At 43.3% G+C, this 15,482-nt stretch overlaps 1 protein-coding gene across 2 annotated transcripts in view; it reads left to right on the top strand.

The window, feature by feature from the left end:
- The first annotated feature begins 12,752 nt into the window (after positions 1–12,752).
- Positions 12,753–15,482, top strand: part of LOC132405995 (nuclear receptor ROR-beta-like) — a 114,915-nt gene continuing 112,185 nt past the window's right edge. For both annotated transcript variants that reach the window (XM_059991097.1, XM_059991096.1), the window contains exon 1: positions 12,753–12,923. In XM_059991097.1, coding sequence (XP_059847080.1) covers positions 12,770–12,923 — 154 coding nt within the window. In that variant the 5' untranslated portion in view covers positions 12,753–12,769. The remainder of the gene's footprint in view (positions 12,924–15,482) is intronic.

Genomic DNA, 15,482 nt, shown 5'->3' with positions numbered 1-15,482 from the left:
CTCTGAATTTATATACTACTGGTAAGGAGTCTTTGTTCATCAGACATATATACTGTTGCAGCCATGCAGTGTCTTAGATTTTCATCAGCGATGATCTTGGCAAACTCATCAATGAATTTCTCTGCTGCTTTATGATCATCGGACACTTTATCACCACAAATCTTTTAAAATTTAATGCTGTGCCTTTTCTTAGATTCCTGCGGCCAGCCTGCTGACTATTCACAGTTACCTTCAATTTTCAATCTGGCGTGAAAGATCTTTGTTTCGTGATCAGCATACCGTTACGCAGCATATGTTCACTCCGACTCTGATAGATCAACTCTTTCAATACACGATCGAGATCTTCAATTTTCATTTTATGTAATGTTTCCCAGCACTTTTCATTAACTTCTGTTCATTACATATGTGAGGTCACTTCTCAAAACTGTCTGTGGTGTGCAGAGACCTGCGTGTCGCGTGGGAACTTTTACAGTGCCTTGTGTCATGTCAGGACTCAAAACAGTTCTGGAATTTGGAAGTTTTTGGATTTTGGATAAGGGGTACATAACTTGTATTATAATGATAATAATAGTAATAATAACATTTAGTAGAGCATTTTTCATTCAGACGATGCAGTTCAAAGTGCTTTACAATGGGATAAAGTGCAAACATGAAAGTAACAGACAAAAAGATGTCTATAAAAGCAAGGTTAAATTAACTGGTTTTGAGCTGGTGTTTAAAAGTGTCGTCTGAGTCTGCATCCTTTGTCGTTTTAGGTATTGAATTCCACAGTTTGGAAGCGTTGTTCAAAAAAGTTGAACTACCAATCACCTTTTGAGGGAGATTGCTTAAATTTAAAAGATTGGTGGAAGAAGACCTGAGAGTTCGACCAGGATTATAAAATGAAAAGGATTCTGTTTCTTCAACCTTCTTTGAATAAGGCTTTTGCATTTGTTCTTTTCATTCCTTTGACATCTTCCCCATATCTATGAAAGATTGGGAGATTGTGACATGCTTTTTCATTCTCTCCAACCCTCTCTTCCCTGAACATCCTTGATGTAGGCTACATATCCATTCTAAGGCAAGGTACCTTTTCCAGCATCATTGGTTATGTGCTTTGACTTAAGACATTTATCGAGTATAGGAACATCAAATAACTGATCCAAGCCAACTGACTTCACAGCCATTGAGAGAATCTCAAGGGCATAGGTTTGAAGCCAAGGGCAAAGATTTAAAAGGAATCTGAAGAGTAACTTATACACACAGAAGGTGGTGGATACAATATTGTGCAAAAGTCTTAGGTGCATATGTATAGCTAGGGTGACTATGATTTTTGCACAGTACTGTGTTTACCAACGTGTTGCAAAGAGTGAGTTTATATATCAGGAGGGAGAAAAGGATGTTTTGAAAGGTGAGGGTGGAGGGCCACAGGAGGGGTGTGGGAGAGGTGGCAGAGAAGCAATGCCAGGTGTGGCGCAGGTGCAGACACAGCCAGCTCTGAGACACCAGGCAAGGTCATTCGATTCCAAACAATTAGTTTATTGATCATTACAGAATGTCTCTCTGATGCTTCCTGTGCCCTCCCCTCTCCCTTCCCCTTTTCCCAACCATGATTCCCTTTTCCCTGCCTCCTTCCCACTCTCAGTCCACAATAGAGACCCATAGCAGAATCAGGTTTATCATCGCTCACATCTGTCACAAAATTTTGTATTTTTCCCAGTGCAATACATAAAATTACAACATTACTGTGCAAAAGTCTTAAGCACCCTAGTTTAATATATACGCCCAAGACTTTTTCACTGTACTGTAGCTTTACACTTTTGAGAGCTTGTGATTCTGCCAAGAAAACTGAAGTATGATTGGAAGGATGAATCAGAATCTGAATCAGGTTTATTATCACTGACATATGTCATGAAATTTGTTTCTTTGTGTGACAGCAGCAGATTGCAATACATAAAATAACTGTAGTACTGTGCAAAAGTCTTAAGCACACCATCTGTATAAATATATATGTGAGTGTGTGTGTATATATACATATACACTTTTGCATGGTGCTGTTTATGGAATGACCTGCCAATGAAAGTAGAGAAGGTAAAATTAAAGCTTAAAGACATTTGGACAGGTATGTGGATGGGAATGTTTTAGAGGTTTATGGACCAAATGCGGCAAAGTGTGACAAGACCATGTAGACAATTTGGTTGGCATGGACAAGTTGGGCCAAAGGGCCTCTCTCCCTGTTATGTAACTCTGATGCAATGGTCCAAGTTAAAGTAAACGTATTTTTAATGTACGGATATGTTGCCATATACTAACTTGACATTCATTTTCTTGCAGACATTCACAGGAAGAAAAATAAATGTAATGGAATTTATGTAAGCAAAGACTGACGAACAACCAATGTGCCAAAGAAGACAAATTGGCAAATTTAAAACAATAACTCAGAGGTTCCCAACCTTTTTTATGCATGAAGATTTGGAGGATGCAGTCCTCGATAGCATTATTTGAAGGCAGACCATTATCTACACCAGATGGCCGCATTGATAGATAACTTCTCAGGCTGAGAACACTTAATCAGTTCTGATTTTATTTCATCTTGCAAGCACTTACATTTCATTTTCAATAATTCTAACAATTTAGCTGCCTATTCCGTTCCCTTCTATAGATGTGTAGTGGAGAATATATTGACTGGTTGCATCACAACCTTGTATGGAAACACCAATGTCCTTGAACAGAAAACCATACTAAAAGTAGTGTATATGGACCAGTCCATCATGGGTAAAAAGACCTCCCCTCTATTGGGCGTATCAACATTGAGTACAGCTACACAGAACATTGTTGCAGGAAAGCAGTATCCATCATCAAGGACGACCACCACCCAGAACATGGTCTCTTGTCTCTGCTGCTATCAGGAAAAAGGTTCAGGAGCCTCAGGACTCACACCACCAGTTATTACCCCTCAACCATCAGGCTCTTGAACCAAAGGGGATAACTTCACTTGCCCCATCACTGAACTCTCCCATAACCTATGGGCTCACTTTCAAGGACTCTGCATCTCATGTTCTTGATATTTATTGTTTATTTATTTATTATTATTATTTCATTTCTTTTGTATTTGCACAGTTCACTGTCTTTTGCACACTGGTTGAACAAGTTGGTATGACCTTTCATTGATTCTATTATGGATTTATTGAGTATGCCCTCAAGAAAATAAATCTTGGTTGTTTATGGTGACCTATGTGTACTTTGATATTAAACTTACTTTGAACGTTAAACTTTCCCTCACCTTCACACATTCCATTTCTGACTCCTCCCCTCCATTCTGTACCTTCATTCTGCATGGAGTCTATCTACGTTTCCACACACCAGAATCCTTAAAACATAGACGGCCATCCAGCCCATTGAATCTATGCCAGCTCTCTGAGCAATCCCATTGCTCATTGATGTTCCCTGTAACCCATTCTCCCCACATTCCCATTAACTTCCTCATTCACCTTGACACAAATGACAAAATACAAGTGAGTAATAAATCTCCCATCTTGCATGTCTTTGGGATCTGGGTGGAATCTGTAGCACACTCAGAGGTTACAAGGAGAACATGCAAACTCCACACGGACAGCATTGGAGGTCAGGATAGAAACCAGGTCAATGGAGCTATGGGACATCTGGACTACCAGCCGCATTACTGTAGTATTCTATCGACCAGAAGCTCTCCAATTCTCACAGTTCCCTTGACAACACTTCCTCGCCGATCTGCGGATTGATCCAAATCTAACAGGATTCGGGGGCACTGACTTAGAATATAAGGATGTCCCTTTAAAACTGAGATGAGGAATTTCTTCAGCAATAGAGTGGCAGATCTGTAGAATTTGTTGCCACAGAGGGCAGGGGAGACCAGGGGTTGTAAAAAAAAAATCAGCCATGATCGAATAGTGGAGCAGACAGTGGTCGAATGGCCTAATTCTGCTCCAATATCTTATGAGCTCACTGCTTTTGATGAGAATATTACTCCATTCCTGAGCGACACATACGAAATGCTGGAGGAACTCAGGCAGCAACTATGGAGAGGAATAAACAGTCAGTGTTTTGCACCAAGACCACTAATCAAGACCAGAAAGAGCAGAAGCCAGGTTAAGAAGATGGTGGTGGGGGGGAGGTGGTAGGGGAAGCAATACAAGCTGGCAGATGATAGGTGAGGAAAGTTGAGGAGGAAGGTGGGGGGGGGGTATAAAGTAAGAATCTGTGAGGTGATAGGTGCAAGAGGTAAAGGGCTGAAAAACAAGAAATCTGATAGGAGAGGACAGTGTGTTACTGTATTCCCTATATTTTACAGCCCGTTCTGAATTCTGATGTTGGTGGGGACAATGCTGTTCCTAAAATGTTGAGAGTGTATCTTCAGCTTCCTGTACCACCTCTCTGACAGTAGCAATGAGAAGACAGCATTTTCTGAGCGACAGGGGTTTCCTTAATGACAGCAAAGCCTTTTAAAATGTCGTCAGTGGTGAAGAGGATAGTTCCCATGATGGAGCCTTGCTGGCCTTTAAGGGATCAATCCTTAATGTGTACCAGTGAGGTGTGGAAATGCAGTTGTTCCTGAACCTGGTGGTGCGGAACTTCAGTCTTCTGTACCTCCTGCCCTCAAAGATTCAAGATCCAAGCTAATTTATCATGTCACTTATCACATCAACACATACAGTGAAACACATTGTTCGTGTTAACAACCAACACGTCCCAGAGTGTGTGTGGGGGAGTTACCAGGTGGCACCATACATTTGCTGTGTCAACATGGCATGCCCACAATGTTCAGCAGAACAACACAGAACACAACAAGCAACAAAACAACAACAGCAAAACATGTCCTGTTCCTCCCTCCCTCCCACGCATGTACACGGTTCCCAAACCCCAGGAAAGCCCATCTTCTCCGGCCTCCAGCCTCCCGCAGGCTCAGATTCCGACTCAGACATTGGGCCTTCACCTACCCCGGTGGACTCTCAGAGATTCTCAGACTCGGGGCTTCAGCCAACTAGCCTCAACATCCAGACTGCCTCGATCACTTTGACAGAGGGAACAGTCTTCTGATGGATATAATGTGCAATGCCACAGGACATTCAAATTGTGGACCCCATGCCTGCTGGAGTGTGTAGTTTCACAATGGGTCTAAGGTGACAGGAGAAGCACAATCTTGCCCCACAGTCTCTGTCCACAACATGACTTGTCGGGGTGGCACATCTCAAGGTGTGGTGGCACAGAAGTTCCTTCAGTGGTCAATGGGACGTCATGTCGCTGGAGGTGGATATCAAGGTGGGGTTTGGTCACCTCCTCCCACCACAGAATAAAGGATTCGCCTTCAGTGACGGCAGGACGGCAAGCCTGGGAACACATCACAGAACTCAAACGCAAGAGGTTCTCCGGAGCAGTGCACACAAAATGCTGGGGGAATTCAGCAGGTCAGACAGCATCTATGGGTCAGGATTCAGGCTGAGACCCTTCGTTAGGACGGGAAAGGAAGGGGGAAGAAGGTTACCCAACTTCTACTACAGTTCTTTCCCTTCCCCCACCTAATAATTTGCCACGATGAGGCCACCCTCAGGTTGAAGGGGGCAACGCCTCTTTTATTTCTGGGTTTCTCCCAACCTGAGGACATGAACATCAATATCTTTAGCTTTTGGCAATTTCTTCCCCCCCCCCTCCCACAACCTCTCCCTTTTCCTATTCCCCATTCTGGTTACCCAATCATCCCATCATCCCTTCTCCTCATCTTCCCATTGCCTCCCTCTGGTCCCCCTCCTCCTCTTACTTCCATGGTCCACTCTCACCTCATATTAGATTCCTTCTTCTTCAGCCCTTTATCTCTTCCACCTATCTCCTCCCAGCTTCTTATTTTATTCCTCCTCCCCCACCTACCTACTTTCACCCTCACCTGGTTTCACCTATCACCTGCCAGCATAATGATTGTCTTCACTGCACGTGGTGAAAGGCTTTGGAGCACAGGGATTCCTTGCTGCAATTTGCACATATAAATCGATGGCCAGCAATGTGGACGGGTGACGAAGAACATCCATGGATGTTGGGCTGTTCCAGGTCAGTGGGTCCTGGGATCAGATCTCCATGTAAGCACAAGGGCTGGTGATTCGTCGAGCCCAAAGTTTGAGGCCTTAAGTACAGGGTCCCATCATTGACTAGTCCAGGAGGTTGATATCAAAGATTGAAGCCAGAAGGACAATTGGAAATGTGGAAAATTGAAAGCCTTGAGACTGGAAATGGGAGGCCTGGAGGTCAGTCCTCGATTTAGAGAAATGCCTGTACATATGTAGGTGGGAGGGTGGGAGAAAAAGGGGCTTGTTTTGCTGTTGTTATTTGTTGCGTTCTGCATTGTTCTGCTGAGCATTATGGGAATGCTATGTTGGCACCGGAATGTGTGGTGACGCTGGTGGGCAGACCCCAGCACAACACTTAGATCGTGTTGGTTGTTAACACAGATGACACAGTTCACTGTATTTTTTGATGTGCACCTGATAAAGAAATGAATCTGAAACTGAGTTATCTAATTATTTTGATTAGTTTAGAGATATACTGTAATCCTATTGAATAATCCCCTTGTGTATCATCCTTGGTGACAGAACATCTGGGTTTTCGTGTCTCTGTTTCCAAATGAAAGATTATCCATGTGAAATAGTACTTCTACCTCTCTCACTCTCCAAAGCCACTGTCTGTCAGACCAAGTACTTTAAACAGTTTTAACCTCTAATTATTTCAGAATCGGAATCAGGTTTAACATCACTGGCATTTGTCGTGAAATTTGTTAACTATGCAGCAGCAGTACACTGCAATACATGACAAATATAGGAAAAAACTGATTTACAGTAATTAAATATATGTATATTAAATAGTTAGAGTTAAAATAAGTGGTGCAAAAACAGAAATAAAAAATAGTAGTGAGGGAGTGTCCATGGGTTCAATGTCCATTTAGAAATAGGATGCTTCTGTACCAATAGAATTCCTGGTAGAATACTACCTAACTAATTTTTCTCATGGATTCTCCTGTGCTGCGTTGATGATACTGCCAAATGAGTCTCAAAATACTTATAGCAAGTATCTGGAAGTTCGTTTTATGGACATGTGTGGTGAACTACATATACCTGTCTGGACACGCCCTCCCGCTGACTGCTCCTGTGGCTCCTCCCACAGACCGTGGCTCCTCCCACAGACCCCGGTATAAAGGCGATTGGAGGCACAGACCCTTCCTCAGTCTCCAGGACTCCAGTTGTGTGATGGTCACTTGCTGCTTGTGCTTTCTTCCAGCCAATAAAAGCCTACCTTAACCCACGTCTCAGAGTTATTGATGGTGCATCAACATGCATCCAGTGTGGATTAGATTCATACCAGAAATGTATTCCCAAGTCCTAAAATGAAAAGACATATTAGACCATAAGACAGTGGAGCAGAATTAGTCCATTCAGCCCATCGAGTCTGCTTCACCATTCCATAATCGCTGATTTATTATCCCTCTCATCCCCATTCTCCTGCTTTCTCCCTGTAACCTTTGACGCCCTTAGTATCTATCAACCTCTGCTTTAAATATGTCCTGTGACTTGGCCTCTGTAGCCATCTGATGCGATTAATTCCACAGAATTACCAGCCTCTGGCTGAAGAAGATGAGAAATCCTTGTCTCTTTCTAAAGGGAAATCCTTGTTTTCTGAGGCTGTGACCTCTTGTCCTAGACTCCCCCATGATAAGAAACATCCTCTCCACTTTCGTTCTATCCAGGCCTTTCAGTATTCAGTAGGTTTCAATAAGATACCCCCCCCCCCACCCATCCTTCTAAACTCCAGTGAATACAGGCCCAGATACATCAAATGCTCCTCATGTATTAACGCTTTCATTCCCAGAATAATTCTCTTCTGCGCGTGGATTGGATTTAAAACAAAAGAAAGATAAAAGGTCAGCCACACACACAAAATGCAGGAGGAACTCTACAAGTCATGCAACATCTGTGGAAATGAATAAACAGTTGGCATTTTGAGGCCCTTCATCAGTAGAGTCCTGTGTGTCTGTGAAAAGTCACCTATCATATTAGAATCATGGATCAACTTCATTCGCCATATACATTACATATCATCCACATGTTAAATGTTAAAGTGCAGATTATGGAATGACACGTGAATCAGAATCAGAATCAGGTTTAATATCACAAGTATATGTCATAAAATTTGTTGTCTTTGCAGCAGCAGTACAATGCAGTACGTATTAATAGAAAAAACGTGAATTACATTAAGTTTATATATAAGTTACATTAATTAAATAGTGCAAAAAATAAAAATAAAAAAGTAGTGAGGTTGTGTTCATGGGTTCAACGTCTGTTCAGAAATTGGATGGCAGAGGGGAAGAAGCTATTCCTGAATCATTGAGTGAGTGCCTTCAGGGTCCTGTACCTCTATTCTGATGGTAGCAATGAGGACAAGGCATGTCCTGGGTGATGGGGTCCTTAATGATGGACGCCGCCTTTTTGAGGCATCGCTTCTTGAAGTTGTTCTGGCTACTACGGAGTCTAGTGCCCACGACAGAGCTGCATGTATTTATAATGTAAACCTCAGTATAAAAGTGGTTTAAAGTGTTCACAGTGCAATGCCATGATTATGATAATAAATGGGGCAGTGGGGGGGGGGGGGTTGGAATGGTTGATCAGATTAACTGCCTGGGAAAGAAGCTTTTAAAATGGCAAGAAGTTTTTGTTTTACTAGCCTTATAGTGCTTTCCAGGAGAGAGCTTTTGGGAAAGGTAGTCTGCCGGGTGAGTAATGTCCGCAATTATTTTATTTCCTGCCCACTTCTTTGTCCAGGACACATACAAGTTATGTAATTTAAATCAATTTACATGAAAGGGGAGCGTCACATATTGGGATTGCATACTGGAAATTCCAAAAAGGCAATGAACAGGTGTGTGACCCTGAAAGCCTGCTACCTTCTATGTAAATTCCAATTTGTTTGGAATGCAGATATTTGGCCAATTCTGTTGTCTGCCATAGATTCTATAGAATCTATGGCTGCCATAGATTCCAGGTAATCGAGTTCTAAAGATTAAAAATCAGCTTTATTTGTTACATATACATTTAAGCATCGAAACATATGGTCGTTTGCGTCAAAGACCAGCACAGTCTGAGGATGTGCTGGGGGGCTGCCCGTACATGTTACCATGCTTTTGGCACCAACATAGCAAAGACTCTTGCAAGTAGCTGCAGAGGTACTGTGGGGAGCGTTCTAACTGGATGCATCACCACCTGGTGTGGGGGTGGGGGCACTACTAAACAGGATTTAAATAAACTGCACAGAGTTGTAAACTCCAGGACACCTTCAAGGAGCAATGCCTCAAAAAGGTGGCATCCATCATTAAGGACCCCTACCACCCAGGTCATGCCTTGTCCCCATTGCTACCATCAGGAAGGAAGCACAGGAGCCTGAAGACACACACTCAATGATTCAGGAAAAGCTTCTTCCCCTCTGCCATCTTCCCTTCTTTTTCTTCGACTGTCCATCGATTTCGATGTTGACTGTGCTGAGAGTTTTACTCCAATACGCCTTGCACAGTAATAAGACAGACAGTGTCGTGCACCCACCATACACACTCCCTGGGCTTTCAAATCTGATGCTAAGTGGTACACAGGAGAGTAACAGACTTAGCGGATAAGGAAGCTGCCCCGCAGTGACAACTAACTAGCCTAGTGATGCCATCCGTTAACCAGCACTCTGGTTCCTCCGCATGCCACCAAGGTGGCTGTACCATCGACCCTTTGGGATTCATCTGCCACAGACACCGTCAGACGCCCTGCTGCCGGTGTCGTTGGGTGCAGCCTTTTCCTGAAGAGGAAACCTACAAAGTAGCAAAGGCATGCTTACCTCCTTGACTTAGCTAGCCACGATCCTACTACTAGATCTGGTCTAGTAGTATACCGATGGAACATCGACTTCACGGCTAGGTTAGACCCGCCAGAGAACGAATCTCCGCCGTACTTCGCGGATGGTCAGCCAGTGTCACTCCTACACCACAGTAAGGCGCCAAGGTAGGATTTTGCCATCATGAACACTACCTCACAACATTTTTAATTTCTATTTTTGCACTACTCATTTAACTATTTTATATATATATACTGTAATTCACATTTTTTCTATTATTATGTGTTTCATTGTACTGCTACCACAAGGACAACAAATTTCACGATGTATGCCAGTGATATTAAACTTGATTCTGATATACCCGCAACTCACTGACCCTAACCAGCACTTCCTTGGATTGTGAGAGCAAACTGGAGCACCAGAGGAGAGGAAACCCACCATCATGGAGAGAAAATGCAATGTTCCTACGTACAGTGGGTATTAAATTCTAAACTTACAGGTGGCACGGTAAAGAGTTACGCTAATCCAGGGGGTTCCCAACCTTTTTTATGCCATGGACACCTACCATTAACCGAGGGGTCAGTGGACCCCTTGGTTGGGAACCCCTACGTTAATCGCTATACTACTATGTCTCTCTAAGATGTTGTGGGACAGTTTGATGAGATTCAGTAGCTGATTTCTGCTTCAGTGCAGATACCTTGAACTGTAAAGCTGCAGTCCAAAACTCATTGCTCACAAATATGAGGTGTAGAAATATAACTTCCATCCATGATAGAATTTTGGAATTATGGACACTCCGAGAAGATTCTGAACATTCTGTAAACTATCATGTGAACTTTATCTTCAAAAGAATCACAACCTATCTTCCCAAAAACATCATCTCCTCAATCATCCCAAATGGTATTTCCTTAATAATATTCATTTTTCCTTAACTTTGTATATTTGCAAATGTATGAGTTATAAACTTCTTATTTCTACTACTTTAATCCGAGCAATCAAAAGAAGCTTCAATAAAATGAAAGAGCAGGAAGTACTCAGCAGTTCGGACAGCATCTTTGGAGAATAAAAGCAAACTGACATTTCATGACAAATTCCTTTCCTGAAAGTTAAAGCTACACTTTGACAATCTCCCCTGACAATCAAAAAAAGTTCAAAAGTTCAAAGTAAATTTATCAAAGACATTGGGTGGTGGGGTGAAGATAGGTCTCTACCAAAGGAGGTTTAAGGTGCTCCTTCCTGTCACTTGCCTGCAGCCCACCCTTGGGCAAGATGTAACATCTGCTTAGCCCCCCCCCACCCCGCCGATCAGAGTCACCTGAAGCCACGGGAGCAGGTGGTGGATGGCCGTACGAGCAGCTGGTGCATATCACAAGTCCTGATTATGCGGCCACTGACGCCAGGCTGACAATCTCTGAAGAGTATTGATCATGGCTGGGGTCATTCGTCTTGCAAAGACACTGCCCAGAAAAAGGCAATACAAGAACAATCCTGGTCATGGAAAGACCATGATCAACCTATGACATACGACACAGCACCATATATGTCACCATATATTGCCCAGAGAGTCATTTTCTTGCAGGCATTCATTGTAAAAGAAACACAACAGAACCAATAAAAGCCACACACTACAGAGATCAATCTGATAAACCCACAACGATAATTAATCATTGACTTTTCTTGTACATGGCGACCAATCTAACCTAACATACTGACCAAAGACATGCACGAAAATGGGATTCAAACTCTACACAAAGATCGCCAACTTTGAACGAAGCTATACAACATGAAAGCGATTGCATGTCACCTGAGTTTAGGGGATGATTACAAATAGTTTTCTTTAAAATAAAAATAGCTTATTTCTTTGGTTATCCCCCCGCAACCCCAACCCGTAATCTGGAGCGCTCTGCAGGAGAGATTCGCCAAGTATTCCGCGCATCTGAATATTTTTGTGCCTTTGATCAAAGCACTGGGAAAGCAAAGGGGAAATTCTTCACTTAAGTGCCGCGAAGGGAATTTACGCGTTTGCACAGTTGTATACGTTTAACAGCAAAATCGTTATGCTTCAGTCTGGGACTGAAACACGCGATTTGACTATCCCTGGTTAGTACTGATTTGCAAAGCATATCTAGCGTGTACAGGATCGGCCTCGAAACTGGAAGCGAATACGACCGGCCAAAAGTGTCTGCGCCCACGTCATGATGTGGCAGATGGCTAAGTATTTGTATAATCTGTCGTGTTCTCCTATTTATTCGCAGTCTCGAAAGGCGAGCTCGCGTCGCCGATCGAAGTAATTTTCTCCTCCGTTTAGGTCTCTGACATGAATATTTGTGCATTTTAAAATATTCTTCCAAACTCGGGTCAACATGGTCAATGGCAAAACATGATGAGCTGCCTTCCAGCGAAGAAATAACATTGTCTAGTCTGGCACATCTCTCAATCGTCACACTTTGAAGTCAATATTATCCCGTCTAGTCTTCTAAGGTATACAAACAGATATAAAAATCGCTACCTTGTGCAACTGCCGGATTTTACCACTGTAATAATTGGATGCAAAATACTCCAAATTTTACACGTAACTATTTTGCTCGCTCTGGCATCCAAAAGTTGTTACTATGGGAACAGGTTTTGGGGGTGGGTGGGTAAAAGATCAGCTCCTTTCCCCCTCCACCCAAACTTGCCGTCTGCATTTACACGTACTGTATTTACACGTCAGAGTAAATAGTTAGGAGGTGGATGGGGGTGGGTCGTGAGCCGGCGGAGCATGCGCAGGAGTGAGGGAGCCGGCACGGGGGAAGGTAGGGAGGGGGGGGGGGCGCGGCTCCGGTGCACAGAGGGGGCGGGACCAGGCCGGGAGGAGGTGGGGCCAGCGCGGCAGGAGCGCCGCGTCACGTGAGGGTGGCTCATGCCGCGCGCTGCCGCTGAAATCCGGGCGAGAGCGCGAGCCACTGGGCACCGCGGCGGTTGCGCTGCAGTCACGGAACGGCGAGCCGTACCGGGAGCTTTCCTCAGCGCCGCCTCTTCACATGAGAACACCTCGCACGCCTCGACCATGAGAGGTAAGCCGCCGATCGCGAGAGGGAACCCGCCGCTTTTACTTTACATCGGGTTGAAGTCGCACCTGTTATGTCCTGCAGTTATTCTCTCAAGTAAATCGGGCACTGATGATAACGCAGCGTCTCTGATGTTTTAAGATATCCCGCCACACGAACCTCACTATTCCTGACAAGCTTGGAGTGTTCCCTAACTACCAGTCTGGGGTCTGGGGCAGCTTTTGCCCTGAATTCCCCCTCCCCTGACAGCCGCGGTTATATGTACAGTAATGTCTCATCCTCTGCACGCTGCACAGGTCCGGATTTGCGTGCAAGAGGGATCGGGAATTGTCCCTGCTACTTGCTTTTTGCATCCTGACACTTGGGCCAGCTTTCCTGCTTGCAGCCGAGGGGGGGAGTGGTGGTGGGGGGGGGGGGGCAGTTGCGCAAAGTTCGTAAATCCGAAACCTGCCGCTTGTAACTTCATTTTATTTTAATCTGTGCAAGAGCGTTGCGGTGTGCTGCGCTTGGGACAGGAACTTTGTTTAAAATGATGATTTCTGTGTGTGTGTGTGTGTGTGTGTGTGTGTGTGTGTGCTGCATTGGGGCAGACAGTACGCTGATCAACGAACTGCCAGACTGCCGGAGCGTCCCACTGACCTAGATCTGTCAGAGTGAATCAGTCCGGAGGAGGGGGATTCAAGGTGCGGGGGTGGCTCGGTCGCTAAGTGCTTCTGTGCATCCCAGTCCATGCGTGTACTGAACAATAGTGTGCGGAATCGGGACAACCATTGCAAATCATACACCTATCCACAATAGCTAATGTATCCAGCCACAGGCTCTAAAATAAAATGTGCTTTCCTTCTCTTCAATGAAATCAAAATTCAAGTTTACACACACCAACTTGACCGTGTAGCATTGAATATGTAGTCCTGAATGATGTTTGTCCTTAGTAATTATTGTCCTTACTCATTCTGTAATAAACACTAAATTCAAAAATCAGCAGAGAGACTTCAATCAAGTCTTTGCCGTCATACGGAAGTATTGCATAAACTTAATTATGAATGCGGTATATACTTATCAGGACGTGGCCAAGGTTAGCACCGTTTCACTGCTACGGTTGGATAGAGCCACTTCGGTTAAAATCTGGATAAAACTAAAACGGAACTCTTAAAAATCAGAGAAGTGCAAGTATCATTGAAACTGGAATTGTTAATTTGTTTTCTGCTGCAATTGTAGAATATCTCACAGGAATTTCTATCACTTGTACCGTATCTACAGAGTCAGTATGAAATATGTATGCGTTTGAAAAATACATTTGGAAAATTTCTAACTTGTACAATCAAAGTCTCTTGTGTGCACAATTTTGGGCTTATGGATTTCACATGCGAAATGGAGGGAAACACATAAAGTGCGGGCTGGTTACAGGGATTGGTCAAATGCTGAGCACTGTTTTTGGTGTTATGAATGTCCCATCACTGGGATAGTCCTGGTTATTTTCCGATTACACCAGTAACATGGATGGTCTGATCTAGTGGAGTGGGTGATACTTCCTCTGCTGGGGAGGCAGATGGAACCCGGTTGGATTCGATTCAATCTGACCTGCAATAGGTGTGAATAAACACTAAATGCTACAGAAGGGAAAACAGTAATTAGATTTACGGAGTTCAGGTTTAAAACTACCTTCAGATAATAGTGATGTTTAAATGCCAAATTTATTCTTTTAATGGTCCAGTCAAAAAACTAAGAATGGAAAGACATTGTTTTCTTAAATAGCTAGTCCTAAATATATTTTATTTTAAGGCAGATGCAACATACAAGGCACAAATTTGCATTTTCAAAGTTTATTGAGTCTGTAAATACAGATTTACAATTTTTAATCTCCATTAGATTATTTTATCAGAAATGATTTTGTTCCTCCAGTATATGAATCAGGTTTAATATGTTATGAAACTTGTTGTTTTGTGGCAGCATGAAATCATGAAACTATAAATTACAATTTTACATATGTGTGTGTATGTATATGTAATTGTTTTTTGCAATTAAGAAGTGCAAAAAGACAACCAATAAAAAGGTCGTGAATTCAATGTCCATTCAGAAGTCCGATGGCGGAAGGGAAGAAGCTATTCTTGAAGCATTGAATGTGTGCCTTCAGGCTCCTGTACCTCCTCCTTGATGGTAGCACTGAGAAGAGAGCACGTCCTGGATGATGGGGGTCCTTGATGCTGGCTGTCACCTTTTTGAGACATCGCTTCATCTCATGGTGATGAATCACATATGGCGTCAATCATTCTGTGAGAGGATGGACATTTTAAATTTCTCCAGCACACTGAGACTTTAAATCAGTCCTTGCCTTTGTGTAATTATTACATCATCGCCAGGACCTTCACACAGTGGCCTGAAAGACAACCTACAAGCCAAATCAGAGCAAGTGGCAGCTTATTGAGAAATCAGGACCATTAACATTGTTGACATGCATTTTCAGCACTGTGTATTTGGAATTTTCATTAATATTGGAAACACTTTACCACCAGGGCATTTGGAAATTTAAAAGCAACTCAATCAATTAATGCTTCTCAAAAAAGC

Source organism: Hypanus sabinus, chromosome 16, assembly GCF_030144855.1.
Source record: "Hypanus sabinus isolate sHypSab1 chromosome 16, sHypSab1.hap1, whole genome shotgun sequence".
NCBI lineage: Eukaryota > Metazoa > Chordata > Chondrichthyes > Myliobatiformes > Dasyatidae > Hypanus > Hypanus sabinus.
Note: the sequence above shows the minus strand (reverse complement) of the source record. Positions and strands in the feature narration are given on the sequence as shown.